The sequence below is a fragment of the Macaca thibetana genome, chromosome 8 (genome assembly GCF_024542745.1).
Source record: "Macaca thibetana thibetana isolate TM-01 chromosome 8, ASM2454274v1, whole genome shotgun sequence".
Classification (NCBI taxonomy): domain Eukaryota; kingdom Metazoa; phylum Chordata; class Mammalia; order Primates; family Cercopithecidae; genus Macaca; species Macaca thibetana.
In genome coordinates, this window is record NC_065585.1 from 85,542,533 (window position 1) to 85,570,364 (window position 27,832).

A 27,832-nucleotide genomic window follows, 5' to 3' on the forward strand; every position below is an offset into this window, starting at 1 on the left:
ATGGATGATATTTACTTTATAGAAAGGAACTAGTATTGGCGATATATTTGTCATAGTAATTAATGTTACTTGCTGGAACAGATAACCGTAAAACACAGTGACTTAACACAAAGTCAGATATAAATCAGACTATCTTGGATCTACCCCATGTGGTGACTCAGGAACCCCAGCTTTTTCTACCATGTGCCTCTGCCACCTCAGAGAATGGGCTCAGAGTTCCCTCACTAGGTCCTCTTATTCAATAAGCTGTCAAGAAGAAAGGGAGCAAACTAAGGAAGATAACAAGAGATGTTTTAAGGCCAAGACTTGAAGTGGCATATTTTCTTCCACCTATGTTACTTTGGTCAAAATTCAGTCAAATCATCCAATCTGACTAACTACATGGAAGGCTGGGAAATACAGCTTTCTTGTTTGCACAAGAGTAGAAGCAGTATTGGCTAGCATCTGGGTAGTGCGTGCCTCTGATGATGATATGTTTTCTGTACACGATATTTCTATTATCGTTATTACTGTTATTATTGTTATTATTATTTGAAAATCCTGAAAAGCTCAAAAAGGAACAAGGAACAAATAATAATCCCAGAACGGCCTCCTGGTATTTAACACAGCTGTGTTCTTACACTGACTGTGCAGAAAGAGAAGGAAATAAACCTACCCCATATGCATTTCAGCCCCGGGCCCTGCGCCTCGTCTATATTGTGAATAGGGAAATATGGAAGGCCATCGTTCCAGACCTTTTAAAATTGGAAAAGGAATCAAATATTATCTATCCATTCCATCCCAGACCTAGAGGTAAACATTGCTAACAATTTGGAGTTTATCCTACTTGCTTTGTTTCTGTAACACGCACCTACCTGTTTATTAAGTATGTGTTTATCTATGTATATTCCTATGTGTTATGAGCTGAATTGTGTCTTCCCAAACTTTATATGTTGAAGTTCTACCCCCCACTACCTCAAAATATAACCATATCTGGAAACAAGGTCTTTAAAGGGACACAGAAATTAAAATGAGTTTGTTGGCGTGGGCCCTAATCCAATATAACTGGTGTCTTTCTAGAAACAGATTAGGACACAGGCATAGAGGGAAGATCATGTGAAGACACAGAGAGAAGAAAGCCATCTACCAGCCAAGGAGAGAGACCTCAGAGGAAAGCAGGCCTGCAGACACCTTGATATCAGACCTTCGGTCTCCAGAGCTGTGAGAAAATACATTTCTGTCGTTAAAGTCACTAAGTCAATGGTACTTTGTTATGGCAGCCCTAGCAGACTAATACACTACACACAATTACACATAAAACATGTGATTTCAAACTCTTTCACACCCTTTCCCAACTACCCGTTGTACATAAATGTTTCTCCTCCCTCATTTCTTTTCTTCTCTAGAAGTAAATCTTTTTTAAGTTTTTGCCTATATGTTTAAAATATTAGGGGGGCAGTGATTTCACTTACACTTTCTCAATTTCTAGTGAGTATTAGAATTTTTCCACATGTTACTGACTATTCACTTATTTGCATTTCACCTTTGGTAAAATAGCTGTCATTTATCCATTTTTTAAATAAGTTTTTTAATTTAAAGAAATTGTTTATATATTACGAATCACAATACACTGTTATACAAGTTGCAAAGGTTTTCTCCCAATCTGTCATTTGTATTTTGACTTGACTTGGTTTATGAAATGGTTTGATTTACAGATGTTTCACATTTTTCTATTTCATAATAAGCTTCTACTTTTTAGATGCTATGCTGTATGCTGCAAGTCATACCGTGATCCAAAAGTCAAAATGCTTGTTCTCTGAGGCCAGTGGTGGTGGCTCATGCCTGCAATCCCAACACTTCAGGAGGTTGAGGCAGGAAGATCCTTGAGCCCAGAAGTTCAAGACCAGCCTGGGCAACATAGTGAAACCCTGTCTCTATAAGACATAAAAAAATTGACCAGGCATGGTGGTGCACATCTGTAGTTCCAGCTAGTTGAGAGGCTGAGGTGGGAAGATCACTTAAGCTCAGGAGTTCAAGTCTGTAGTGAGCTGTGATTGAGGTAAGGCACTGTACTTCAACCTGGGTAACAGAGTGAGACCTTGTTTCAAAAAAACAAAAGAAAAATAAAAGAATCCCTGTTCTCAAGAGTATACACTTTTGGTTGGTTGAGAAGGATGCATATGGAAAACATCATACAAGAAGAACAAACACTACATCTGGGGCAAGGAGGTGAAGAAAGACTTCACAAAAAAAGGAGAGGTTATGGAGCATCTTGAAACGAAGTTGGCCAAAAAAAAATCTGGTATTCTAGACATGTTTATTAGACCTCCCAGCCCCACAGGATCTTAAATGGCAGCCTCAGAAGTATTCTTTTTTTTATTTGACTGCTGATGTTTATGGATAGTATGGTGAGGGGATGGGCTGCAAAAGTATTAGACAAAGAGTAAAGGGAAAGTTGATCTACCCTCAGGCTTTCAAGAAAAGCTCAGAGCAGAGCAGCCTCAGCACGGTGGCAGGAGCACAACTCTGGCCTCTTGGTCACACTTTCTCCCAAATGCAAACACCCTAACCCAGGACCTGCACAGGTAGATGATGAACCTCGGCCCTCACCAGTCCTGCTAGATTTCCTTGGGCCTTGCCACATCACTCAGACGGACTCAGCATATTACATGCACACGCGACCATGTGCTCTGAAGTCACCCTGAGTCACTTCAGCCACGCCTGTGAAAAAGTAGCTTCGCATAGTGGAGAAGCAGGTACCTGCAGAAGCAGCCAGGGCTAGAATTACTGCCAGCACTTACCTGCTGTGGGACTGAACCACTTCTGTGCTCCAAGTTCTCCAAGGAACTGGGATTAACAGTAGAGTCCACCTCATGGAGTAATGGGATAACACATTTTTTGTTGTTGTTGTTTTTGAGATGGAGTCTTGCTCTGTTGCCCATCCTGGAGTGAAATTGGATGATCTAGGCTCACTGCAACCTCTGCCTCCCGAGTTCAAGCGATTCTCCTGTCTCAGCCTCCTTGAGTAGCTGGGATTACAGGTGTGAGCCACTGTGCCTGGCTGGGTTAATACATTTAAGGAGCTTAAACCAGTGCCTACTATTAGTGCTCAATAAATATTAGAATCATTCACCTTTGTAGGTCTCCCTACCATAAGGTATGCATTGCACTCTATTTTTTTTTATACTTTAAGTTCTAGGGTACATGTGCACAACATGCAGGTTTGTTACATATGTATACATGTGCCATGTTGGTGTGCTTCACCCTTAGCAGCCCATGAAGGATCACAAAGCAACGGTCAACCTGGTTGGTATTTTTCAATTTCCGTACAAGTCTTTGTGTCTGATCACTTGGCAATGAGTATTATTCAATCTCATCTGTAGCCTCTGGATCTTGCCAGAACTTCAAAATCTCAAAATATTTTAGAAAAGAAACTGTACACTTGTTTCCCACTTACTTAAGGTATTCTTAACAGAGAGATGTGGAGCTGGAAGGGGATTCTTGATCAAGATGATGGTGGAGATTAGCACGTTGACTGGAAATACCAAATGGTAAAAACAGTAAACTCATCTGCACATAAGGAAAAATCACAGATAATTCAGGAAAATTTTGATCCTGCTATTAAAGGACAATGTAAAAGAGACTTTCTACTTTCTTTGCCCCAGAAAAACCCCAGACACTACCTAAAAATAGGTTCAAATATATCCCAAAATGCAAATGGAAAATTCTGTGCTACGTCATTGGTTCACTCAGTTCTTTCTCATATTCTATAAATGAATAAACATAATGCTTCCAATTAGAACAAGTGGTTACTTTATGTGGGGACCAATGAAGTCAACGTTATTTTCACACTCCCTTAGTGAATTTCAAATCCCAACACTGAAGAATGTTTTGCTATGCCCTTACTTCCTCCTGCTTGTTGAAGCCCAAAGGCCCAGAATAAGGATCTGATCACCAAACCAAGCTTATTTCAATTCCTACATCTTTGGCTTTTAATACAGTACATCCTTGCCACTTTTGAGCCGCTTGTGGATCTTCCTATCATAAGTTATGCATTGCACTCTTAATAGCATCCTTGTCTTATAGATTAGGACATTGAGGATCAGAAAGGCAGATTCACTTCCCAAAGCCTGACCAAAAGCACAATTTGTATTTATGCCCAGGTTGGGTAGATTTCAGAGATTGTCTAGGTCTTCAAATTGGGGACACTCACTCTAATAGCAAATAGTAAGTTTGATTATGTCTACATGTTTATAAGTTTGTATCTATACATTCTGAAAGATTTAAACTAGAAAATAGATGATAAAGATCATCATTAATTCATGAAAGGAATGCTCTTATGTATGTTCCTACTCCTTGAAACTAATGTCATAATAAAAACTTTTTTTTTTTTCTCATACACTGTCAGGGAGAAAATGTTAGGTCTCTTCAGGACAATTTTTATGTTTTTGCAATTACAGTGAAGCTCCATAGCTGGACCAACAAGTTTGCAACACATATTCTAACTGCTGTCAAGGCAACCAAGTCCAAGAGTTTAAAGTAGAGTAAACTGTCTGTATTCAAATCCTGGCTCTACTACTTTTTGTGATTATGTATGTCTTTGTTATAATTATTTTGTTAACATGTAGTGAGGAAAAAGCTGTTTGAATTTATTTTAACTCAACAAAGCAAATAATTATTGAGTACTTGATATTTTCAAGTTGTTCTGGGCGTTGTGGGAGCCTCAGAGATGAACTGGACATAGTGATACTTCCCGTAAAACTTTTTGTCTAGTTGACAAAGGAGGCCAGGTGCAGTGACTCATGCCTGTAATTGCAGCACTTTGGGAGGCCAAGGTGGGATCCCTTGAACCCAGGAGTTCGAGACCAGCCTCAGCAACATATGGAGAACCCCCATCTCTACAAAATTTAAAAAATTAAAAAAAAATAGCTGGGCATGGTGTTGCATACCTGTGGTCTCAGCTTCTTGAAAGGCCAAGGTGGGAGGATGGCTTGGACCCAAAAGATCAAAGTGCAGTGAGCCGTGAGATCCTGCCTCTAAAAATAAAAGAAAGAAAGGGAAAAATATATATATAATATATATAATAAATACATATATAATATATATAATAAATACATTATATATAAATATATAAATTTATATATAATTTATATATTATATAGTATTTATATTATATATAATTTATATATTTTTATATATTATATATAAATATATAATGTATTTATTATATATATAATATGTATATTATATATATATATATTAAAAAAACTGTAGGGGAGGGAGAAATATAAGAAGTCCCATCAAAGGATCACCAACAAGCACTCCAGTGAATAAGAAAGGTGATAGCTCCGGTTGGAGCCAGAGAGATTTCAGAAAGGCAATGGCAGTTAAGATGGAAAGAGAGGCTAGAGAATGACAGGAGGAAGTAGCATGTAGGCAGGGCGCTGCCCTTGAACAAACACATAGAAGCCATAAAAATTCAGGGAGTGTTAACATAATATGAAGTGATCTGCTTTAGTAGAAACACAAACTTGAGAGAAATAAGCCTAGAGATCTAAGTTGAGATCTGGAACAGGGGGTGTGGAGTCCTTACCTAACTCTGAAGGCAGTAAAAATGGGCAACATTCACTGATAAGCCCCAAGTGCCTCTGGAAGCTTCTAGAAAGAGATTAAATTATAATTTAAACTCTAGATGCAAAATACTAAATCAATAGGAAGCAACCTTATGAGTTTTCATATGTGAAAATAGCAGATTAAACTTTGAATGCAAGTTTATAAATTAATTTACAATTTTTAAGAATGTGTTGAAACTTTATCACATTTTATCAAGTGGCAGCCTCTCTGAAAGACCTTTTTGCTGGGATTGAAATAATTACATTGGAGATTTGGTGTACCTTTTCAATCATTTTATTAAAAATTCATTCTGGCTTTCTCTGAGGGAGAGATAAACCACTGCTAAGGAAGTGGCTAAATCTTTTTAAATACTGTATTCACCATAAAATATATGACACTATTCCCAAATAACACCTAATAGAAGCTGGTCACATCAAAATCAGAGAATAGTTGCCTTTTCAAAACTAGTTTTTGTACTCATTTCTATTCCAGATGTTAGGAGTATAATGACGATTTAGATAATCTAGAATGGAAGAAGAGCTTATAAGCAAATCTTTACAACACCATGATGAAAGAATACACAGTATGTATTGGGGAAGGAGAGTTAGCAAGGCTTTGCCAAAGTTGTATTTGATTGGGTCTTGAAGGTGATAAAAGTCATTATGGGAATATAGGGTATTGAGGACTTCTTTCCTACACAGAGGAGGCAGTAAGAGCAGATGCTTGGAAAAAAGCCAAATATATGTGGCTATTTGCAGGACAACAAATGGTTTGGAGTGCTTGAGTATCAGAAAGCTGTTGCAGGTGTTTAAGCAGGGCAATGGTGTGTTCAAATTGTCTTTTAGTTAGACAGTCATAGAGGGTGTGTAGATTCTGGATTATATTCAAGGAGACCCAATGGGAGACTCCAGCAATAGTCCACCTGAGAGTCGAGAAATGGGAACCATGGTTAATTATCATGGCAGAGTATTGAGTATTACTATCAAACTAGATATATATTCCAGGAGGAAATGCTTAATACATGTATTAGATTTATCAGAATTGTATGTGTCAGGGAATAAATGAGAAATTGCCTAACGGGTACAATGTACATTATTAAGGTCGTGGATACTCTAAAGTCCTTGGTCAGCATGCAATCTATGCACGTAACACAATTGCACTTGTACCTCATAAATTTATAGAAAAAAACTCATGAATTTATAGAAAAAAAATGCATGTGTCTATGCTGAGTTTGAGTGTCTCCAGAGATACAGCCAGATATACCCGGTAGACAGTTGGAAATATGTACCTGGGAATCAGAAAATAGGAAAGTGACATAAAGTTGGGAGGGATTGGAAAATGAGTTGGAGTTGGAGTTATGGAAGCAAATGGTCAAACAGGAGAGGGTATAGAAAAGGGTCTGTGGACTTGGAGTCTAACACTGTGTCTGGCATAAAGTGAATACTCAAGTAGTGTTTGTTGAAAGAATGGCTAACTGAGTGAGGGAACAGATGAATTTCTGCCATTCCCTCCTGGAAGGTATTCTATGACTCCCTGCTCCCCGGAGTTCTGTTATTTCTCTGTTTTTTTTTTTTTTTTTTTTTTTTTTTTTTTTTTTTTTTTTTTTGGTCATGCTGCTTTCTCTACCTGTTTGTTCTCTTCGTATGGATGCGCTCCAGCTGTTTATCCACCAAGACAAATAAAGCAGGACCCCTTAGCTCAAAGGCTTCACAATGTAATAGGGAACCAATTTATAAAGCTCCAAGAAAGTCAAGTAAGGTGAGGAATAAAGAGTGCTCAGTGAAACTGACAGTTAGAAATTCAATGGAAATCTTAGAACAGTTTCAATAGAAAGCAGTTCAGGAGCAGAAAACCAAACTGCAAACTGCTGTGGGTTGAAGAAAAAATGGGTCTGGTGAAGAAGAATAGATAGGGAATGAATTCAAGAAGTTTAGCAGCAATAAGATGGAAGTATATAGAGCTTTATCCGGAAGGGGAGGCAGTATTAAAAATTGTTTTAGTTGAGAAAGGACAGGGTAGGGGTTAGGGATATGGAAAGGGTGAGTGTTCTTCAGTCCAAGAACCCAGGAAAGCATAAACAACATGTCTTTTCCCTCAATGAACTAACTGTTTATTATAGAAAACGCACCCGCAAATTGATCAGAAAGGTACAGTCTGATAGATGCTAAGAGTAGCCTAGAACATGAAGAGCTGGAGGGTCTGGGAAGCCTTCCTGAACAAAATGAGGATCTAACATCCAAGTTTATCCGTTCTCCAAGAGAAATAAGAGCTCTTCAAGCCAAGACCAGGGAAAAGGGCACACCAGGTAAAGGAAATAACAGAAATAACAGAAACCAGGCAGAGAAATATTGCAAACATGAGCATTATAAGACATTTGTCAGATGTTTTCTCCCAGTCTGTAGAATGAATTTTCATTTCATTAACAGTGTCTTCTGAAAAGCAAGTTCTTAATTTTTCTACAATCCAATTTAATAAATTGCATTTTGTGTCCTAAAGAAGCTTTGTCTAACCCGGGTCCTGTATTTTCTTCTGTGAGTTTTATGATTTTTGCATAAATGCAGATCCGTGCTCTGCTAATTTTTGTATGTGGTATGAAGGAAGGGTTTACCTTGCAAATGGATATCCAATAGTTCTAGCAGAATATGTTGAAAAACTATCATTTTCCCATTGAATTACCTAAGTATCTTTATTGAAAATCAATTGACCATGTATATTTGGGTTTATTTCCGGACTTCTGTTTGATTGGTCTATAAATCCTTACATCAATAGCATGTGGTTTTCTTTATTGTAGCTTTAGAGTAAGTCTTAAAACCAAATGGTATAATTCTTCCAACTTTATTCTTTTCCAAAGTGTTTTGGTCCTTTGCATTTTCATAAAAACTTTTTAAAATAAACTTTTCTTTTTCAACAAGAAAGCCTACGATCTTTATTGAGACTTCATTGACTCAGTAGATCTTTGTGGGCAAAATGACATCTTAATTATATTGAGGCCCCCATACAATGAACACAGCATGTCTCTGTTTATCTTGGTCTTCTTCAGTTTCTTTCAGCATTGTTTTGTAATTTTTAGTGCACAAGTCTTGCATATATTTTGTGGAATTTATTCCTGTTTCATATTGTTGATGCTACTATAAATGATGTATTTTTCAATATCTAATTGTTTGTCACAGTATATAGAATGTAATTATTTTTGTATAGTGACCTTACATTCTATAGTCTCTCTTAACTAATTTATTAGCCCTAGTAGCTTTTCCCCCTAGACTCTGAAAAAGAACTTACATCCAGAATATATTAAGAACTTACATAACTCAGTAATAAGTGGACAAACAACCCAATTTTTAAAAGGTAAACGTTTTTAAAAGACTTTTCCTAATATTAAATGACTTGTCATTATACATCCACTAGGATGCCTGAACTTGACAAAACTGGCAGTGCCAAGGATTTGGAGCAACCAAAACTCTCATACATTCTTAGTAGGAATGAAAGATGGCACAGTCACTTCGGAAATCAACTTGGCAGTTTCTTGTAAATTAACATGCATTTACCATACAATCTAGCAGTCACATTCCTAGATATTTACTTAAAAGAAATGGAAACATATGTCCATATAAGTGTTTATACTTGGATTTTTATAGCTGCTTTATTCATAATAATTAAAACAGGAAAGAGCCTACATGCTCCTCAACCAGTGAATGAATAAACAACATTGTGTTATACCGATAGTCCAATAGTAACAAAAAGGAGCAACTACTGATGGATATGACAACATAGATGAATTTCAAACACATTATTCTAAGGAAAAAAACCAGACATAAAAGTTCATATATTGAATGGTTAGATTTATAGAACATTTTGGAAAAGACAAAACTAGAGGGACAAAAATCAGGTCAGTGGTTTCTGGGGATTGAAGACTGGGGGAGGATTGACTGCAAAGGGATTCAGGAAAACTTTGTGAAAAGATGCAGTTTTTTTGCATTGTGATTGTAGCAGTGGTCCACAAATGCATACATTTCTTAAAACTTATCAAATTTGTACATTTAACATCAATGGTTTTATTGTAGGTGAATTATTCCTCTGTTTCAAAATAAGTCACAGTGAGTTTAGCTTACTACAAGTACAGGTCCATAATCTCTTACTTGACACCCAACGGACAAATGTGTTTTGAAATAAACATCTTTTTAACTTTTGAAAAGTTTTACAGAATATTACATAAACCACATTTAATGTGAGATTTGAGGTAGTATCACATAATGGAACAGTAATATTTCTGCAATAAAACATATGAACATACATTGAGTAGGATCAACAAATTCTAAAGAGGCTTTTGTCAGTTCAGATTAGATGATGCCTCTGGGTTTTGCTACCAATGTGTCATGACACAACTTTAAGTTTTCAGAACTTTTTGAATTTAGAGTTGCAATTTAGGGGCTGTGGTCCTGTTTAAGTAGTTTGCTATATTTTAAGATACTGAGGTTGGGGTTGAGAGGAAGGGGATTTTGAGGCTGGAAAAATATGAAGCTAAAGAGATAAATTACAGAGGGTAACAATACTCAATTTAATATTTTTCTAGGTATATTTACATTTAATAGCTACTAAAGCAGATTTATAGAATTTTGGGAAAAGTAGTATCTGCTCTCTCTTTCCGTAGTCAGTAGTTCCTGTAATTGCTTATGGAAACCTTACTGTAATGAAAATAGGGTGTGAAAAATCCCATTGTTCATAAAATATTATAATACAAATATATCAAAGTTAGGTTCTATATTAAAGCTCTTCAAGACTCCCTAACAGAGAGTTCCAGCTCTTCAGTTAGAAGGACAACACTGAATGATCAGAACCTCCTCCGTCTCCTCTCACGGCTCTCCTCCATCTGTCCTTTTCCTACTTCCACCTCAACACCTTAAAAATTATAGCAAATACTCAATTGATCTGGTTGTTCCAAACTTTTGTTTTTGAAGCCTCTCCGACTTGGTTCATACTCTTCTCTTGGCTTAAGTGTTATTTTCTCTGTTCATTCTCTGACTAATTTCTAATCTAGGCATTACAAAGGTGTATAAAGGCGACACAGAAAACATAAATGAGTAAAGCAGCCAAGAGCGGAAAAGGGAAGGGGAAGAAAAGGAGGATCAACAGCAACTAACATATATTGTTACTCACAGCACCTTACATACAGAGGACTCTTAATGATGGTTTCTTTAACTAAAGGTGATATTGAACTATAACAATACAGATGAGACAACATAGGGAATATAAGACTATTGTAACTCTTCCTAAGCTCTCTTAATGCAATGGAAGTGATTATATACTATTACACCTTGAATCTGCATCAGTAGCATCCTAAATTAACTCTGGTTGAGACTAAGAAAAAAATTGCTAAGTTGTTGTCTTAGCTTGGGCTGTTATAACAAAATACCATAGACTGGGAAAATTTATTTATCTCACTGTCCTGGAGGCTGGAAGTCACAGGAATTTATTTTCCCACAGTCCTGGAGCCTGAAAATCCAAGATCAAGTTGTCAGCATCACGTGTTTCTGGGGTGGGCCCTCTTCCTGGCTTGTAGACGGCCACCTTCTGTGTTTTCACATGTCAGGGAGAGAGAGGGCAATCTTTCTGGTGTCTTTTCTTATAAGGGCTCTAATTCCACCCTGGTGGCCTCATCCTCATGAACCTCATCTATACCTAATTTTCAAAGGCCCATCTCCAGATACCATCACGTCAGAGTTGGAGCTTCAACAAGTGAATTGAATTTGGGAGAAACACAATTCAGAAGCATTTGTCTTCTTGGAAAGAGTAATATTTAAGGAACTGATGATACATGGGGGTCATATATCCTATTGAAGAGATTCAAAGTCGGGTTCAAAGAGATTCTGCCCCTTCCTTCTAGGAGCCTATAATCAGTATCAAACATATTAATAGAGACAGACATATTCAAAAGCCATTAGGTATAAAATGGAAACATTAAAACAATACATGAGTAGATAGCTAATCACATTATATAAACGTCAAGCATAAGTGGATTTTTAGTGGAAGGAAATAGTACCTATTCCTGGGGGAGATCGGGTAAGGGGAGGGTGCAGAGTCACATTTACCTGCTCAACCCTGGAAGATTTCATGGGAGAATCCAGAATTCAGCAACAGCCATCAGTCTGATTGGGAGTCTTGCGTATTTCTTGTTGTCTTAAAAATGTGTGAATTTTGACTTAGTGAATGATATGCATTAAAATATATGACAGTAAGGCAGGAGGACTCCTTTTTTTTTTATCTTTGGCTCTGAGGTCATCCAAAACACCATCCCTATCATGTGAGACTATCCTTTTACAAACGTAACACTCTAAAAATGTATTAGTTATTTTGCTTTTTAGTTTTGTCATATCTTACATTTTGCCTGCAAAATCAGATGTGTTATTTTTGTGTGTAACGAAAGTCCTTGAAAATTTTCATCAACAAGTCATAATATAAAGAGAAGCATTTGTTGACTTCAAAGAACCGTAAGATATTATTTAGCTCACATCTGGCTAAACTTCTCTATACGTTATCGAAAATTTATGAGTACATGTCTTTTAGATAATCGGGGCTAAGTTCAAACTCTCAGCCTACTCGATCTTATGTAAGGAAAGCATACTCAAGAAGGGTGTCAGTGAATGCGCAGGTGACTTCACAAACTTTGGTTGCAGAGATTTTTAAATCAGTCCTACTGACAGCCGACACCTCTCCTTTGGCAATACATTTAAGCTTACGCTAGGAAAAATTCTTTTCGTGTGGGCTGAGTTCTCCATGTTCTAGTATTACAATCCAATTCCTCATGGTGTATCTTCAGTGGAGGTTTTCTTTCCCTGTTGCTTGTGAAACAGCTCTGGATATATATGATTTGAAGACTTACATTGCCTCTCAGTATTGTTCTCCCTAGACAGGTCCTTTAATCTTTCTTAAAGGTCTTATTTTCTGATCCTTTAATCATCTCTGCGGTAAGAAATTTAAGTTCCCATTCCTCTTTGTCTCATTCTGGATGTGGGCACTGACTAATATAGGTCCTGTGAGCTCTCTTTATATTTTTCCACCCCAGTATTACCTTTGCTGTTTAAATTGAAATGTTACTGTTCACTCATTATACCTTTTTGAAAAACAATATCAAAATATGGCTGTGAATCCATTTCAAAATAAGACATAGAGTGTAGAAATAAACCAGAATTATCTTTCCTTTGTATTATTCTGGTTCTCTTTTGGGCCCCACTTCACAGGAAAATATGAGCCTTGATTATCCATTCTCACCAAAATATCATTTACTAAAGGCAGGAATATTAACTCAGGTAAGCAAAATGATTGTTTCTTTCATCTCAGCAATTCCACACCTACTCCCCTACCAATTGACTTTTTATAGAATATTAGTTTGCATTAAAAAATCCATTTAATTGCATTGGAAAAACACTTCACTGCCACGCTCCAGGCCGATACCATGTTGCAGCTGCTCCTATTTAAGGGATAATTGTAGCCTCACTTTTCTACAAGGAACTAATTCTGATTTTGAAAGGATTTGTCCTCACAGTTTATCCTGATGAGAGAGGACTGGATTATTGCCGTGTAAAATAGCTGAATAGTCCTATTATAGCTATTATGTCACAAATGTTGTATATTGTTGAAGATCAAAGTACTGTACCACACTCAATGGTGAGATGTACAAGCATGGCACACTTCCCAAATTATGTAAAAAATACTGCATTTTATGAGTCATTTAGTACCATGTGAGCTATCTGTGGACCTGTATCATTTCCTTCAAACTTTCCTCATCATTCTGAAATCCTTTATTTTCTGGTTGAAAGAGTTACAATCTAGTCATTTCTCACTAGTCTCCCCAGGAAATAAACTTCAGTACTCTGCGTTCTTCCATTGAAAGATATTACTTATTGCATATCATTCCATTTTATATTTAAATTACTTTAGAAAAATGTTAAGTAACCCTGGACAACAGTAAATACTAACTGGTAAATTGAGAACATGTAAACATTTCCCATCAAAACCATTAATGATATCCTTTTGAATCTAAAATGTGTAGCACTCAAGATTGGCTAGATTCTAAGGAAACAAATAGCTACTTCACCCTGTAACCTCATTGGGTATACACATGTCTAATGAGGCCTTAAAATCCTAGGTGGGCCATATGAGGTATAAAATGAATCGTATTTTAAAAGAATGAGGCTTCCTTTTCCCTAGAAATATTGTGACATCAGCTGTCACTGGAAAACTAGCCCGTTAAGTCAGAAAGGCCAGTGAAGGGCTAAATATTAATTTAGTTATACAATTTGGCAGGCTTTGATTTTAGTTTTAATATCTGGCATTTCAAAATCAACCCCTCTATATAATATTTCATTCTCATGTGCATCTAAAGAGGGCTTCAACCCCTGAAGAAAAACTAACTCCAAAATCTAGCAAAGAATACCTGCCAGGAAGTACTATGGTTTGTTGAATAATTTTTATAAGACTCTTGTAAATCACAGATAAGATTAACTGTCTAAAAGCTATTTTCCCCAAAGTAACGCACTCTATATGTGATTTGGAGACGTTACTACAAGATTTAGAACTTAACCTACATAATACAAAGAATCAGTAGACATAAAATGTGGTCACTGAAAACAAGTATAAATTTGAAAACAGCAATTAGTGAAACTATAATTAAAATGAAGATGGGCAATGTTGAGGCAACAAAATCAAATGCTCCGTGTGGTCTGTAATTACTGATGAGGCTTTCCAAAGTAATCTGGAAAATTAAATAAGACAGTGAAATTCAATGCAAAGAAATTAGGACCAGGTCCATGACATAGTAGACATTTCACAAGTAGGTACTGATAGTATTACATCAGCACTAGTAAAGAGACGTTTTGTTTACAGGCACTCATTTTCTGGTAAATAGAGTACATAAAGTTCCTAGGTCAGATGAATAAACTATAACCTGGACCTTTACAAGTCATGCAAGTTTACTAAGAGTAAATGGGCAAATTGCCAACTCCATCTCTAAAATGCAGTGTAGGTGATGGGGTTCTGGGAGTGGTGATCCTCAATGTTCTCTTATGGGGACCAAGACAAAATGACAACCCAGCCTATCTACTATAATTTCATGCTTTTAACATTTCCTTTGTCCTTAGACTCTTTCCTTCTAGACTGCCTTATCTTTCCTTTTAGGCCAGTGATTCTCAATCTTTTCTGAAAATTAAAGCCACTGGAGAGCTTTTAAAAATTCCTATGCTCAGGCCCTACCCAAAAGAACTGAATCCAAATCTATGTGGGTGGGGCTCTGGCATGAGTATTTTTCGAAACTGCTAAGATGACTTCACTGACCAGAGGAGGTTGGAAAATACTGCTCTGAAAGACTACATCTAGCCGGGCGCGGTGGCTCAAGCCTGTAATCCCAGCACTTTGGGAGGCCGAGACGGGCGGATCACGAGGTCAGGAGATCGAGACCATCCTGGCTAAAACGGTGAAACCCCGTCTCTACTAAAAAATACAAAAAACTAGCCGGGTGAGGCGGCGGGCGCCTGTAGTCCCAGCTAATCGGGAGGCTGAGGCAGGAGAATGGCCTGAACCCGAGAGGCGGAGCTTGCAGTGAGCTGAGATCTGGCCACTGCACTCCAGCCTGGGCAACAGAGCAAGACTCCGTCTCCAAAAAAAAAAAAAAAAAAAGACTACATCTAGAGCAAGAATCATTTTAAATAATTTGTTTTTGTATTTTAAACCTGTAAATAACACATAGCATTAGTGTTTTTCACCACTCTGTCTGTTAATGTACAAATGAATGAATGAATGGACAAATAACTATTTTATTTATCCATGACGTGGAGTTGAATGTCCAGGAACTGAAAAGTATTACAATGACACTCTATTATTTTATTTTCTAAATTAAGAACATTTATTCAGGGGTTTAGCTATTCAACTTTCCCCAACTTTTAGTAGAAATACATCCATTTAGTTTATGATGGGCCTTGGATACAGCATTATAAAGTGAGCATTTTTTCAGATTACACTGAGATGGCCTCTCTTTGTATAAGTGGCTAGAAGAAGGAACTTTTCCCCCCAGTAGCTCATATTCCCACCTATCACACCATGCCATGTACAGAATACCACTTTGACTCCATACACTCCTGTGGAAGAAACCAGACTCTTGATTATGTAGAGGAATGCACAGGTCTCCTGCGTTTGGATTTTCCTTTAAAGCAGAGAAAAGTGGTAGGTCTGTAGAGCAAAGCAGGAGACATCATTATCTCCCAGGTGTCAAGATGCAGATAATGGCATTCCAGTCTTGAACCATTTCATTTCATCTTCCTGATGTTCACAAGGCCATGAAACAGACATAAATGATGAATTCCAAGAAACTTTTATTTTTAAAAATCAAGTTTTGATATAATAAATGTTGGATTGAGGATAGAAATTTAAGCTGAGAAATGTTTAATTTGAATCTAAAAAGTTTATTATTACTATTATTATTGTGGAAGGAAATACATATAGGCACATTTTAGTATCTACAATAGTATTCGGAAAGCTGATGTTATGAAACACAAAACTTCATTTAAATTTCATTATAAAGACCTTTATCAGGAGAAAGGACACATTTTCTGTTTCTTACTTTTATTTTGTGCCTTGAAAGACTTGTGAATGTATAGAAGAATTATTTTTTCTTACTGTTTCCTCTTTGCAACCCAACCTCCACCATGTCAATCGTGAAGGTAGGAAGAAAACTGTATTTGCTACTTTTAAAAATGATAACGAGAAGAAATTAAAACAATGGCTTAAGAGAAAGAGGATGTAAGGAGTACAAAGCAAAACTTAACAAAGAGTTAGTAAAGGCACTTGCATTGACAATCCACTCAGCCACGTTAATTTTATCATTAATGCTGTCTTCATAATTTTTTTTTCCGGGTCTCTCTGCTTGTATTTGCCTAGTGCTCTGAAATACACGGGAAGAGACACTTATGGAAAAGTTACGAAGAGCAGTTGGCAATCGACATGTTCTAGAAGGGTGTGTGGAGTAGCAAAACAAGTGGAACGGATGAAGAACTTCCAAGCTCTCTTGCAGAATTTTGGGCCCTAGTGTGCAGGGCTGCTCCCGGAGAGGGAGGTAAATGTCGCCCATTCCTACTTGGACCTCCCATCCAGGACACTGCCCTTAGAGATAAATCTGTTGGACAGCAGCCAAGAGACCCCAAACTGCCCCAACCTCCAGGACACTGCAAGTTGCAAGTTTCCGAGTTGGGGAGGCAAAGCGGGAAAACATGATTGGCGATTTCCTCCTGCCACTCACCGACCGGAGAAATGGGGAGGCGGACTCCAACTTTTTCGTGGACCGCCAAGAGCACTATAGGGCGTCCTTCTATAAAAAGAGAAGAATCCCATGAGGGGCAACAAGCAAACTCATATGTTATCCCTTTAGCCGGATTGTGTGCTGATGATTGTTTCCCTATTTACACATCGAATCACCCCTGTGGCCTTTTGTGAGTCCCCAAGGCAGCCTCAGCCTTCGCAAACCGTCCAGTGGGGCACGAATCTCGGAGGGCGGGAGAGAGAAACCAAAGAGGGGCGGCTCTTCCAGGCCGTCCACTCCCAGGCGAGCGGCTCCTCAACCTTCGATCGGCTCGAGTCCCTCGGACATTGCTCACTCACAGCGTGCAGAGGGGTCGCACTCCCTGTGGGTTCTCGGCCCTCAGGAGCGGCGCTGCGCAGGAAAGTCACCTCCACTACGGGCCAAGCACAGTGACAGGGGTGGGGAATAGCCGAGGGACAGTGTGGGGGTCGCGGAGATTGGAGTGGGGACGGCCGCGGAGGGGGCGGTGGGAGTGGGGTGGGGCCGGGGCGGGCCGGGGGCGGGGCTCCGGGGCTGCGGGGCGGGGTGCGCCACAGCGCCCCCTCGCTGCGCGCTCCCCACGGTACCCCGAGGCCGCCGGTAGCTCTGGCTCGCCAGCCCCTTTGTGTGCGACGCGCTGGCCCCGAGGAGCGCGGCACGGGCACAGCGGAGGCCTCCCAGGGTCCCACCGCTTCTGTCCCAGCCGGGCCGTGCTCTCCTCCTTCTCCTTCTCCGCTCCTCCTTTCTCCAGTCCCCGGCCTTCGGCTCCGAAAAGCAGCCATTGGGCCGTGAGCAGCCAGCGTCCGGCAGCGCTCCCTACCCCGCCCGGCCCGGGACGCTCGTCCCCCTCCCGCCCTGTCCCCTCTGAATTTCCCCCAACCCCCACATCCCGGGCCTCCAAGGTGGAGAAAATAAACTACACGCAGAGCAACTCAGTCTCCAATAAAACGCCCAGTACCTAGAGCCCGAGCGCGTGTGCCGGGCTGCGAGGGGCGCGGGAGGCGGAGATGGGGGGGCGGGCGGGGGGGACAATGAGCGCATGAAGTTACCTGCCCGGCGGCGGCGGCTGCAGCGGCGGCGGCGGCGGCGGCGGGACCGAGAGGCGGCGGTGGAGCAGGCTGCGCGCTCGGCGCCGACGGGTGCGCGCCGCGGCTTGGGGGAGAGTTGAGCGCTTTTCCCCCCTCTCTTTTTTTTTTTTTTTTTCTCCTCTTCTTCTTAAACAAACCACAAACGGATGTGAGGGAAGGAAGGTGTTTCTTTTACTCCTGAGCCCAGACACCTCACTCTGTTCCGTCTAAGCTTGTTTTGCTGAACACTTTTTTAAAAAAAAAGGAAAAAGAAAAGGAGTTGCTTGATGTGAGAGTGAAATGGACGTAAGATTTTATCCACCTCCAGCCCAGCCCGCCGCTGCGCCCGACGCTCCCTGTCTGGGACCTTCTCCCTGCCTGGACCCCTACTATTGCAACAAGGTGAACGCTCTGCTTTTGTTTCCACCGTGTTCTTGCTGCTTGATCCCGGGAGGGGGGCGGCGGTGGCCGGGCCGCGGCGGGGCCGGCTTGGCGGAGGCCGGTCCCGGGCGCGCTCGGCTCGCAGCCCGCTGCAGCCTGCGTGCGCTTGGGTAGTAAATATTGTGGAGTAGCTCCGGGGGCTTGCCAAACACCGCGATTGTGCGGAAAGTGACACGATTTGCTCGGATTCTTTTCTTCCTGCTGTTCGCGACTAAGGATCCCTGCCTAGGTTTGCCGGGGGGCGTTTAAAAAAATAATAAGAGAAAACCGTGGAATACTTTGGGGGTGTGTCTGGGGTCCAGGAACGGAGGCAGAGTAAGAGAATTCAGTTTATTTCCCAGTTGCCCCTTCTCTCTCCCTCCCTCTCCCGGGCAGTGGGAGCTCGTGGCACCACTTCCCTTCTCCGGAGTAGTTGCCAGGGAGCAACCGGGAGTCGGGGTGCAGGGACCCGGGAGGCGCCCCTGCCCCCCATAGGGAAAACTGCCCCACGACTCTTTTGTTTTCCCAAACCGGTTTCAGCAGCCGAGCCCGGGTTCGGACACAGGTCCGCGGGCCACAGCACAGCGGGGTAGCTGGGTCACGGTTTGGAGAACAGCTCCTGTTTTAGGGGTGCGCGCGGAAATTGCAAGTTTGTTTGGAGCCGAGCGAGCACGTCGCGTTCAAGTCCAAAGCTCCCGCACTCGGCATGGGGCTGGAGCAGGGTCCGCTGCTGAGTTGTACCCACGGCCCGCTGACCTCGGGTGCCAGGGCCGCGGGGGCCCGGGGAGAGGCGGATCCTGCCGGTGACCCGGAGGTGGGGCGCTGGCCCGGGCTGCTGCGGAGTTCGGCTGGGTCCACCTATAGGACAGTCAGGGGGTACGAGGGAGGGGGTTACTCTCCCGGCTTCTCGAACTCTCTCATCCCCGAGAGGGAGGACACTCAGGGACCGGTCCCCCAAAGTGGTCGCAGGGCACGACTGCCCCCGCCTAGGGCTAGCTGTTCGTGTCTAAGCAGTCCCGTTGGATGTACGTTGGCAGAGAGAATTGAGGTCTCTAAAACGCGGGGCGGGCCTTTTAGATGCCCAGCTCCCGCTTGGTGATAAATCCGCCTGATACTCACCGCCCCTGCAGGCACATCCATGGCGACCCTCGGTGTATTACACAGGAAAAATCGTTGGGACTGCCAACATTTGCCTGGTGGCGAGTCGTCACCAAACAGCTTTTTTACCTGATGCAGAGATACTTAGTGCTCTGCCTTCTCAGCCCCTGGACTCCCCACCACGCGACCGAGTCGCAGCTCCGAGTCGTGGACAGTGTTGACACACAGTCAGGCTCTCACACACACACTTCCCCGTGGAGAAGCTCCTCGGTGCTGTGTCCAGTGTGAGACCCACTCAAAGGACTGTGCTGTGTGCCGATGGTGTTTAGGCAAGTTAGAAAAGAGGGACATCCAGTCTTGAGCAAGGCAGAAGGGCTTCCATTGTACAGGGAGCCCTTCAGCTAGGGACAAGTTGAAAGGTACGGGGAACTTTGGCGAGCGCAGAGGAGTTTGTGTGATGAAGTTTCATTATTTGCTGGTGACATAGTTCTTTTAGTCTAAAATCTGTTTTGTCTGTACACTCAAGTATCGTGTTACGTTTTGTTTTGCTTATGACACCAACAGTATTGCTAATAAAAAATAATAAAGTTGCAGCCCTATCTTGGAGAGTAAAGATATATTCCACTGTAGTTACCGGAACCAAAAGCTCAGAACTATTTTGGCAATGAAACTGGACAAATCTTATTAAGTTTATCAGTGATTTTAGGCCCCCAAAAGAAGTTAATGACTTGGATACACATTTCACTCCTCGTTCTTGTGATAAGTAGGGTCAGATTTAATTTAAAAGTTAAATGCTTTGGAAAAATCAGGAATTACTTCAATATATTAAATCATTTTCCAATTAAGTGCTTTAAATAATTTTAGTGAGTTGTACTGTGAATTGAATAAATTAATTTAGAAAGTATTCAGAATTTCTTTACTAGCTCATTGAAGTTCCTTTTAAGTCACCCCGTGTATAAGAAGCAAACTGTTCTTTTTAAATGCAAATGAGGCACCCTTTCTATAGACTAGTTGCGGGTCTTCTATTTAACTTATCCAGAGAATAATAGATTTTTAAAATGCAAAGTCATAAGATATGTTTCTAATAGTAGAAGAAGACTTCATGGAAATGTTTCTCCAGGGACATCTCTGGCCCATCTCTATGTAGCAGTCCATCAGATATATTTGTCACTGGTCCCTGATTATATTAAATGTACTGGATAGTTTTCTAGGCCCCACAAAGCCCAGGCACTTGAGTTTTTTCACTCCACCGTGATTAGCATTGGTACAAAATTTCTGTCCAGCTCTACAATTGTAGTTGTGCATAATGCAGTCAACTAGCATTTGTTTTTGCAATGACATGAGTGGATTTGCAGGGAAATGGAAGAAGGACAGAAGTTTGGAAAAGGCGAAGTAAGAAATCTGTGCCTACATTTATTAAAACAAGTTGGATCAGACATCCCCAAAAGAACAATACTGCAAAGTAAATCTTGCTTCCTTCGGAGGCGTAATGAATATGTAGTTTATTACAAATAGCAGTCAGTTTGTCAGGTGATTTGTTTTTAATAGAGTGATAAGATCATAAATTACTTATTATCTTTATTTTAAACCTGTCAACACTTTGCTATTTAAAGTTGGTGTGCTAAATCCCAGCGGAACCAGTATCTATCTGTGCTTTAGAATCCTACAACTGTAGCTACAGTTTCCCAGTGACATTGTTTTCAGTGTCAGAAGAGACTCTAATGGAGAAAATGAATATTCTCTTCCTGAAGCTTTCTAAACTAAAATGTGATTGTTTTCCTCTGCTGACACTTTCCGGCACTGCTGCTCTATAGATTGCCAAAACACCACTTCCATTTTTCAGTTAATAAACTCTGGAGGAGGCATTTTTGGACACGGTTTAATCTAGTATTGCTCTATTGTAAGACTAATATGCGTTATGAACATATCACTATGCAAAGTGGCCTCCATTTTCACACAGCCCATTGTGGGAACAATGCGTATGATGTTGGTTAAGGCAAGTGTGTGAGGCATCTCTTGTACAAACAGCCAGAATGGGTGGCATGTTGCTGTATGTAGGTCAGTATTGGAAATAGCAGTGTAGCTCATAGACTGGACAGACACATGGAGGCTGGAGTTAGCAGTATTCACCTCTTGCAACCTAAAGCATGGTTGTATTTCAGACATTGAAAGATGAGTACCATAGTGGAGTTTCATCTAATTAGACTATTTGAAGTAACATTGTATCCCTTAATTGAGCTGAATGCTACCAAAATAAATTGGATTAAATGAGCTTACAATTGGAGTTCTGTAGTGATATAGTCTTATTTTCTATTCTAGTTAAAGATGTCAGATCATCAGTTTAAATATATACCTACAGAGTAATAACAGTTCTTTTCAGTTTCTTAGTGCAGCGTCATTTCCAAAGATTGTTTTCACTGGTTTTATGCTAAGATAGGACAAAGAAGTGGTACTTTTTCATTTTTACAACGATGTGATGTGTTCAGTTATTGCTCAGTATCTGCCCACATAAGGAGTAGTAATACAATTATGTTATGACATGGCTAATGACAGGGATGGTGACCTCAGCCTGCAGTGGGAGGAGAAATAATGGGCTTCACTGTTCTCAGTGGTTGCCTTTATGGAATCATGTCCTGAATCTTTCTTTGGTTGATTTAGAAACAGGGAAGTCCAAAACACAAACCCATGCTTCATGCTGGTGATATACAGAGTGAAGAATAATGGGCATTTGGAATATTCAGCTTTTATCATTGAAATGAGGAAGGACAGTGCATATGTTCTTTTTCGTGAAAACGCACAAGGAAGGACCCATTTGTGATGAACTCTGCTTGAAAATGTCAGGGCAAACATTAGACATTTGATAACTTTTAAAAATAACAAGATTCATTACAGTCTCTGCAAAATCTCCTTTGAGCTTATTTTCCTATTTAGAATGTATTATGTGTTATACTTTAATGTGGCAATACTCATCACATCAAAAATACAAGATTTGCAAGCACATTAAGAAGGAGTCATTATTCCTATTTTGAACAGTAAATGTAAGAAAAAGGAAGAGGATGGGAGGAGGAGTAGATGAAGAGGAGTATGGGGAGAAAGAGTGAAAAGAAGGGAGGGTTATAAGTTTAGAGCATTATGCTTGATTAGTTCTCCATCCACCTCCATAACTTCTAGGACTTTGGGAAATTCATAGTTGATACTTCATACATCATATATATAATTAAAATTCCCCTGGGAGTTTTATCAGCTGGCACTTTTCAGAAGTTTTGAGGTTGTTAAATATGTTTTAAATAAATACCTATGTAAGAAAGAGCATAAACCAAGCAATCATGGTTTTTGGCCACTAAATCAGATATTATACAAAAGCTTCAAATGTAGCTATGTTGACTGTGTGGGTTATTTCAATATTGCAAATTCAATTTTAAATGTCTGTGCAAACAAAGTTATAGTTATGAGCTTTAGAGGGATCTGATGTTATTTTTAACATTGCATAGGTAGTTTAGTATTCTCACAGTTTATCGTGTATTTTAAAAGTTAGTAAGTGATATTAAGGAGAATTTTGATATTTTGCCTAGTTATGAAAACTAAACTAATATGTAAATATCTAATTGAATGATCATTGTGGATATTGTTTAAATGATGTGATTGCAAGGGAATTAAGAACAGTGGAACAGGAAGAAGTAGGGAAATTTCCAATTTTCGGGGTGGTTTCCTAGGTACCAATCTGGTTCTCAAATGTTGGTTTTGGTGTGTGAGAGACTGTTTCTAGTGGTGATATGTTTTTTGTGATGGGCTCCATTCAAGAGTGTTAGCCTAGAAAATGACGAAGGTAGTGGGGAGCACAGTGATTTTATTTAGCTGTGAAGGGTGATTTATTATAGTGCTTTCTAAACTTTTGCTAGGACTTTAGAAACTTGAAAAGACCCTAGGGGTGTTTCTCAAATGCTGATGATTCTTCCTTTTCTGTTTTAAAGTCAGCCTTCAGTCGCAAGTCTACCAGTGTGCCCAGCACCTCTTATCTCCTACCTCTCTATCTCCTTCCCAGTTACCCATTTCCCGGCCACTCCAACTCCTGGGACCACCTTTGCTTTTGCTACTCTCCTCCCCAATCTTAATTTTAACCTAGGAGGTCTGTACTTCTAATCTGAACTCTCTTCTCCACTGGACACTAATCACCATTGTGGTTGCCTAGGCTGCCTGGCTCCCTCTTCAGCTCACCTTCCTTCATCACCATCATAATCATGTGAACATATCCATTCTTGCAGTAACCTGATTCTGTTTTCTATTTGGAATCTACCAGCTCTCAGGCCCATATCTGCTTTTTGAAATCCCAAATTATGCTGTTTTCCTTTCCCCATCCCCCCGACCTGAATGGATGATGTGGAGTTACACAATATTCTACTAGAGTAAGACAACCCCCATATGATGCTGAGAGGAAAAATAACCATGACTGGTATTTCTAAGCTATTATAGTCTCCCTTCCACGTCCCCTCCCATTTTGTGCAGTGTATTTAGAGCTCAGAGATAAACCCCTTAAACATCCTTCCTCAGTGAGAAGGCTATGTTTAGATTCGAAAATAGTATGAAGATGGGGCTGTGATCTTCAGTTGGAATACAGTAAATTAGGTTGGGTTACACTTGAGGTAAGTAACAGGGGTTAGCATGTGGATGTATTCTCATCAGAATATACGTAGATAACTAGAACGGGAATGGTTGGCCATGTAGAACTGAATCAATTAATCAAATTTAGATCACTTACCACCCTACATTTTAGCTATCTGAGTGTGAATCTCAAGATTTCTGAGAAGTCACAGGTAGGATAATTATCTTACATGTCAATAAAAATGAAATGTAATTATCATGAGTTGATTGTATGCTATTAACAATTACATTTTAAAAATAAGATCAGTTGTTGTCTAGAATAAAACTTATATTGTATGCATCCAAATACAAGAACATAAAATTCATACTTTTATCAGAAAACAAGATTGTAGCACATCATAGTTATTAGACACCGTGGCTCTCATGATCCTAACTGTAGTTCTTGCCTGCAAGAAGCTTCTGTTTGGGGCATCTTAGAAGCTGGAATGCTCCCTTATTTGTTTAAATTGCATGTTCACCCAAGTTATTAATTTTACCAAATTTTGACATGCTTTTTTCCCTTTTTATTTACTTCTACCTCGGAGTTATTGATGTATTTTCAATTGATCTTTTTCTTTGAACATGCACTTTTCAGAACTAGATAGGCTGGTCTCCCCTGATTGATAACGAATTGTGTTAAACGGGCTGTCCACTAGGAAACCACAATGCCAAGATGATACCGCTTACATCTGGCCTAATGAATTTGAGAATTTTTTGTTTTAAACCTTGCATGCCAAGTTTCATCCCAAAGAGCAATTTCTCATTACAAACAGTTGAGTTATAAACTGCTTAGAAATGTGGTTTATAATGGAAGTGCCAACAGACTGTTAATTATAGCAGTTCTTCCATAATACTTTGAGACATGGAATTCACATTAACCTGAATGAGCTTTTCCTGGTTATAACATGTTGCTCCCTACAGCATTCATTTTGAAAATGGGAACATTATATTGCTCTGTGCTTGGATGTTGATGGTGCAGCAGAAAAGACGAGAAGGGAGGGTAATTCCAGAAACTCCTTGCTCTTTCCTGATGGGAGGTATTACTATTTCCCACACTTCTTTAGTTTGATCTATGGCAAGTTTGCCTTACTTGATAAAAATTGTAAAGTTACATTTTAAAAGCTATTTTCAGATTTCCAAGTTACTCATGAAAAAATCATCACTGATACATATTTATAGTATCAAAGGTCATGAAACCAGGGTCACTATTAATGCTTTTTATCTGTTTGTTTTTCACTTGGGAGATTTAAATGGTTCTGCTTTAGCCAAGTATCTATCGTTTTTCATTCCTGAATTATGTGCTTTTATGAAACTGTCTGGAAAGGACTCCTAATTAAAGGAGGCCATGGTTGGTTGATAAAAAGCTTTGCCAGTGGCCAAGAAAATAGAACGTATTTTGGGTGCCATGTGGTCTTACAGGTCATTTGTCTGATCCACAGTAGTGATGATACCAGCTTTTGGCTAAAATGCCTTTTGACTGAAGTCTTTGATGCCACTTTGGGGGTGGGGTTACTGAGCTAGAAACATTGGTGTGTGTATGGGTATGTGCATGTGTATGGGTGTGTGGGGGTGGATTTGTGTGTGCATGTGTATTTGCATGTGTGTGTGTGTGTTTGTGCTTCTCATGGTTCTGGAATATTTCTGGCCATAAATACATGAAAATTTATCCTAAATGGCAGACCCCCTCATGTGTATAACAGCAGCAACAAAGGAAAAACATCATGACTACTAGGAATACCTGGTGACCACTCCCTTTTAAGATACTCAGCAGTATTTCACAGGAGAAGATGCTGTTCAGAATCTTAGGGCTTTAAACAGACATGTTATATCCTAATACGACTAAAGAACCAGGTCTTTTTGAGGAAAACCATAGGCCCTTCTCAGGGAAAGACTCCATTATGTTGAATATTTGAGAGAAAAACCAAGTGCCGTTAAGTCTATGTTGACTTACTCCCTAGGCAAAATAAACGTAACCATAAGAGGATGTGATTCCCCTCCCACTCTGTTTCCCATTCTCTTGAGAAGCCTGACTTTGTTCTGTGCCTGGTAAAAGTTCTGACACCAAAACCTTTAATCCATCTGTGTTCCAGTCTTCCATATATCCAGTAGAGAAAATAATTTATATTTGTATCAAAGAAAACTTATGAGAATTAAGGAGGTAGATTATTTGAAATCTTGTGGTGAAAGATGTTAAAAAAAATTCAAAGAATTTAGCAAAATACTGCATTCTCAGCCCATTTCTTCTATTTCTGCTGCCCTAGTGGAATAAAAGTGTTTTGAAAAGTTGTAGACTAGGGGTTCTTTCAGGAAGACAGTCAAAGAGATAACCTTTCTGGAGAGTCAAAGGTGAATTAGGAAAGTGGAGTCTCTGTAGGTACAGTGTGTAATCTCCCTCCCTCAGATATTGATAGGCCCCCCGGGGGGCCTCTTTTTCCCTCTCTGCATTAAGAGCCAGTGCACCTAAGGAGAGATGCTATTGATGAGGGCTGTTGCCTGTTTTGCAGTGTAGGAAGATAAGATAAAAGTGGAGAATAACTGCGAAAGAGGGAAATGCCCTCTTGTTCCTGACTTCAGGGAAGCAAGTTTACCTCTCTGTGCCTTCCTCTGATATATGGGTCAGAGATGCGAAATATAATGTGCAAGGTTAATTAAAGAATGGGTCAACTGGGCCTAAAGACAGTGCAATTACACTGGAAGAGTATCTGAGCGCTGCCTGATTTCCTTAAGTCTGTTAACTCAATCAAATGGTTAATTTAAAAAATGATGGGTAAAGTGTTATAGGCGTTAGTATTTTCATACCAGTGAAAAAAAAACCGGTGCTTCCTTTCTATACCAATATGGCTCAGCCTAAAATGCCAGTAACAATTGTATCAAGAGAAATGTTAATAATAAAGAGGCAGGATAACCTTCCAACAAAAAGTATATTTTATCATTTGGCAGATGCAGTCATGAACATTAATCATAGAAACCTGCAGATAGTAGAAGCTTAATATCAAAGCTAATGATTTATTTTATGTTAATGACTTCCTGCCAGGGCATAAAAGACTGTTCATAATGGACTCTCAGAGCTATGTTCAGTTACTAAGGCTAATGGGATAATCTTTCCTCTCCCAAAATTAAGCTTTTTGAAATAAATTATGCTGTTATTTTTCAAGGTAACTCTCAAAAATTTACTGCAAAACTAATCTTTTAAGAACTACTTAAAGAAATGAAAAGGAAGAAAAATCCCAAAGCAGCTTTTCTAGTTCATGAACACTTTTACTTAATTAGGGAGAGAAAGTTTGCATGTATGCTAATATCCCTGAACTTGTAATGCTAAATAATTTTAAAGGCAGCCTTCTGTGACACAATCTGCCTTTTGAGATTCAGCTCCTGTAAGTACCTCCCACAAAATAGACCATGTTTTCGTCGGCGATTACCAGCCAATAATGAGCTGAATGGTAGTAAAACATTTGAATTTTTCACTGCGAAGTTTTAAAAATCATGTTTACAATTAGTTATAACCAACATTATATTTCAATAAGAGATAATTTGCCTAGTAAAGTTCACATAATGTGCTAATCATGTCTAGTGGTTAATAAAGGCCTCCTACCTCACTCCCCTGATGGCTATAAAAGGCTATTATATTCATGGCAGCAGTTCAGGTACAGCTGCTGTGTGTTAATAATGCATCATTGTCCCACTAATCAACATA

The 27,832-nt window shown here is 39.8% G+C and overlaps 1 protein-coding gene, 1 long non-coding RNA gene and 1 other non-coding gene across 3 annotated transcripts in view; 2 read left to right on the forward strand and 1 right to left on the reverse strand.

Moving 5' to 3' along the window:
- The first annotated feature begins 586 nt into the window (after positions 1 to 586).
- Positions 587 to 716, forward strand: LOC126961925 (small nucleolar RNA SNORA51). Its single transcript, XR_007728505.1, has one exon. It is a non-coding gene; the product is annotated as a small nucleolar RNA SNORA51 (small nucleolar RNA).
- Positions 717 to 16,022: 15,306 nt separating this feature from the next.
- Positions 16,023 to 18,063, reverse strand: LOC126961688 (uncharacterized). The gene is made up of 2 exons (XR_007728391.1): positions 17,965 to 18,063; positions 16,023 to 17,309 (listed from the first exon to the last, which is right to left on the reverse strand). It is a non-coding gene; the product is annotated as an uncharacterized LOC126961688 (long non-coding RNA).
- The window catches only part of TOX (thymocyte selection associated high mobility group box), a 313,432-nt gene continuing 303,588 nt past the window's right edge, over positions 17,989 to 27,832 (forward strand). Inside the window, exon 1 of the mRNA XM_050802262.1 lies at positions 17,989 to 18,384. Coding sequence (XP_050658219.1) covers positions 18,283 to 18,384 — 102 coding nt within the window. The 5' untranslated portion in view covers positions 17,989 to 18,282. The remainder of the gene's footprint in view (positions 18,385 to 27,832) is intronic.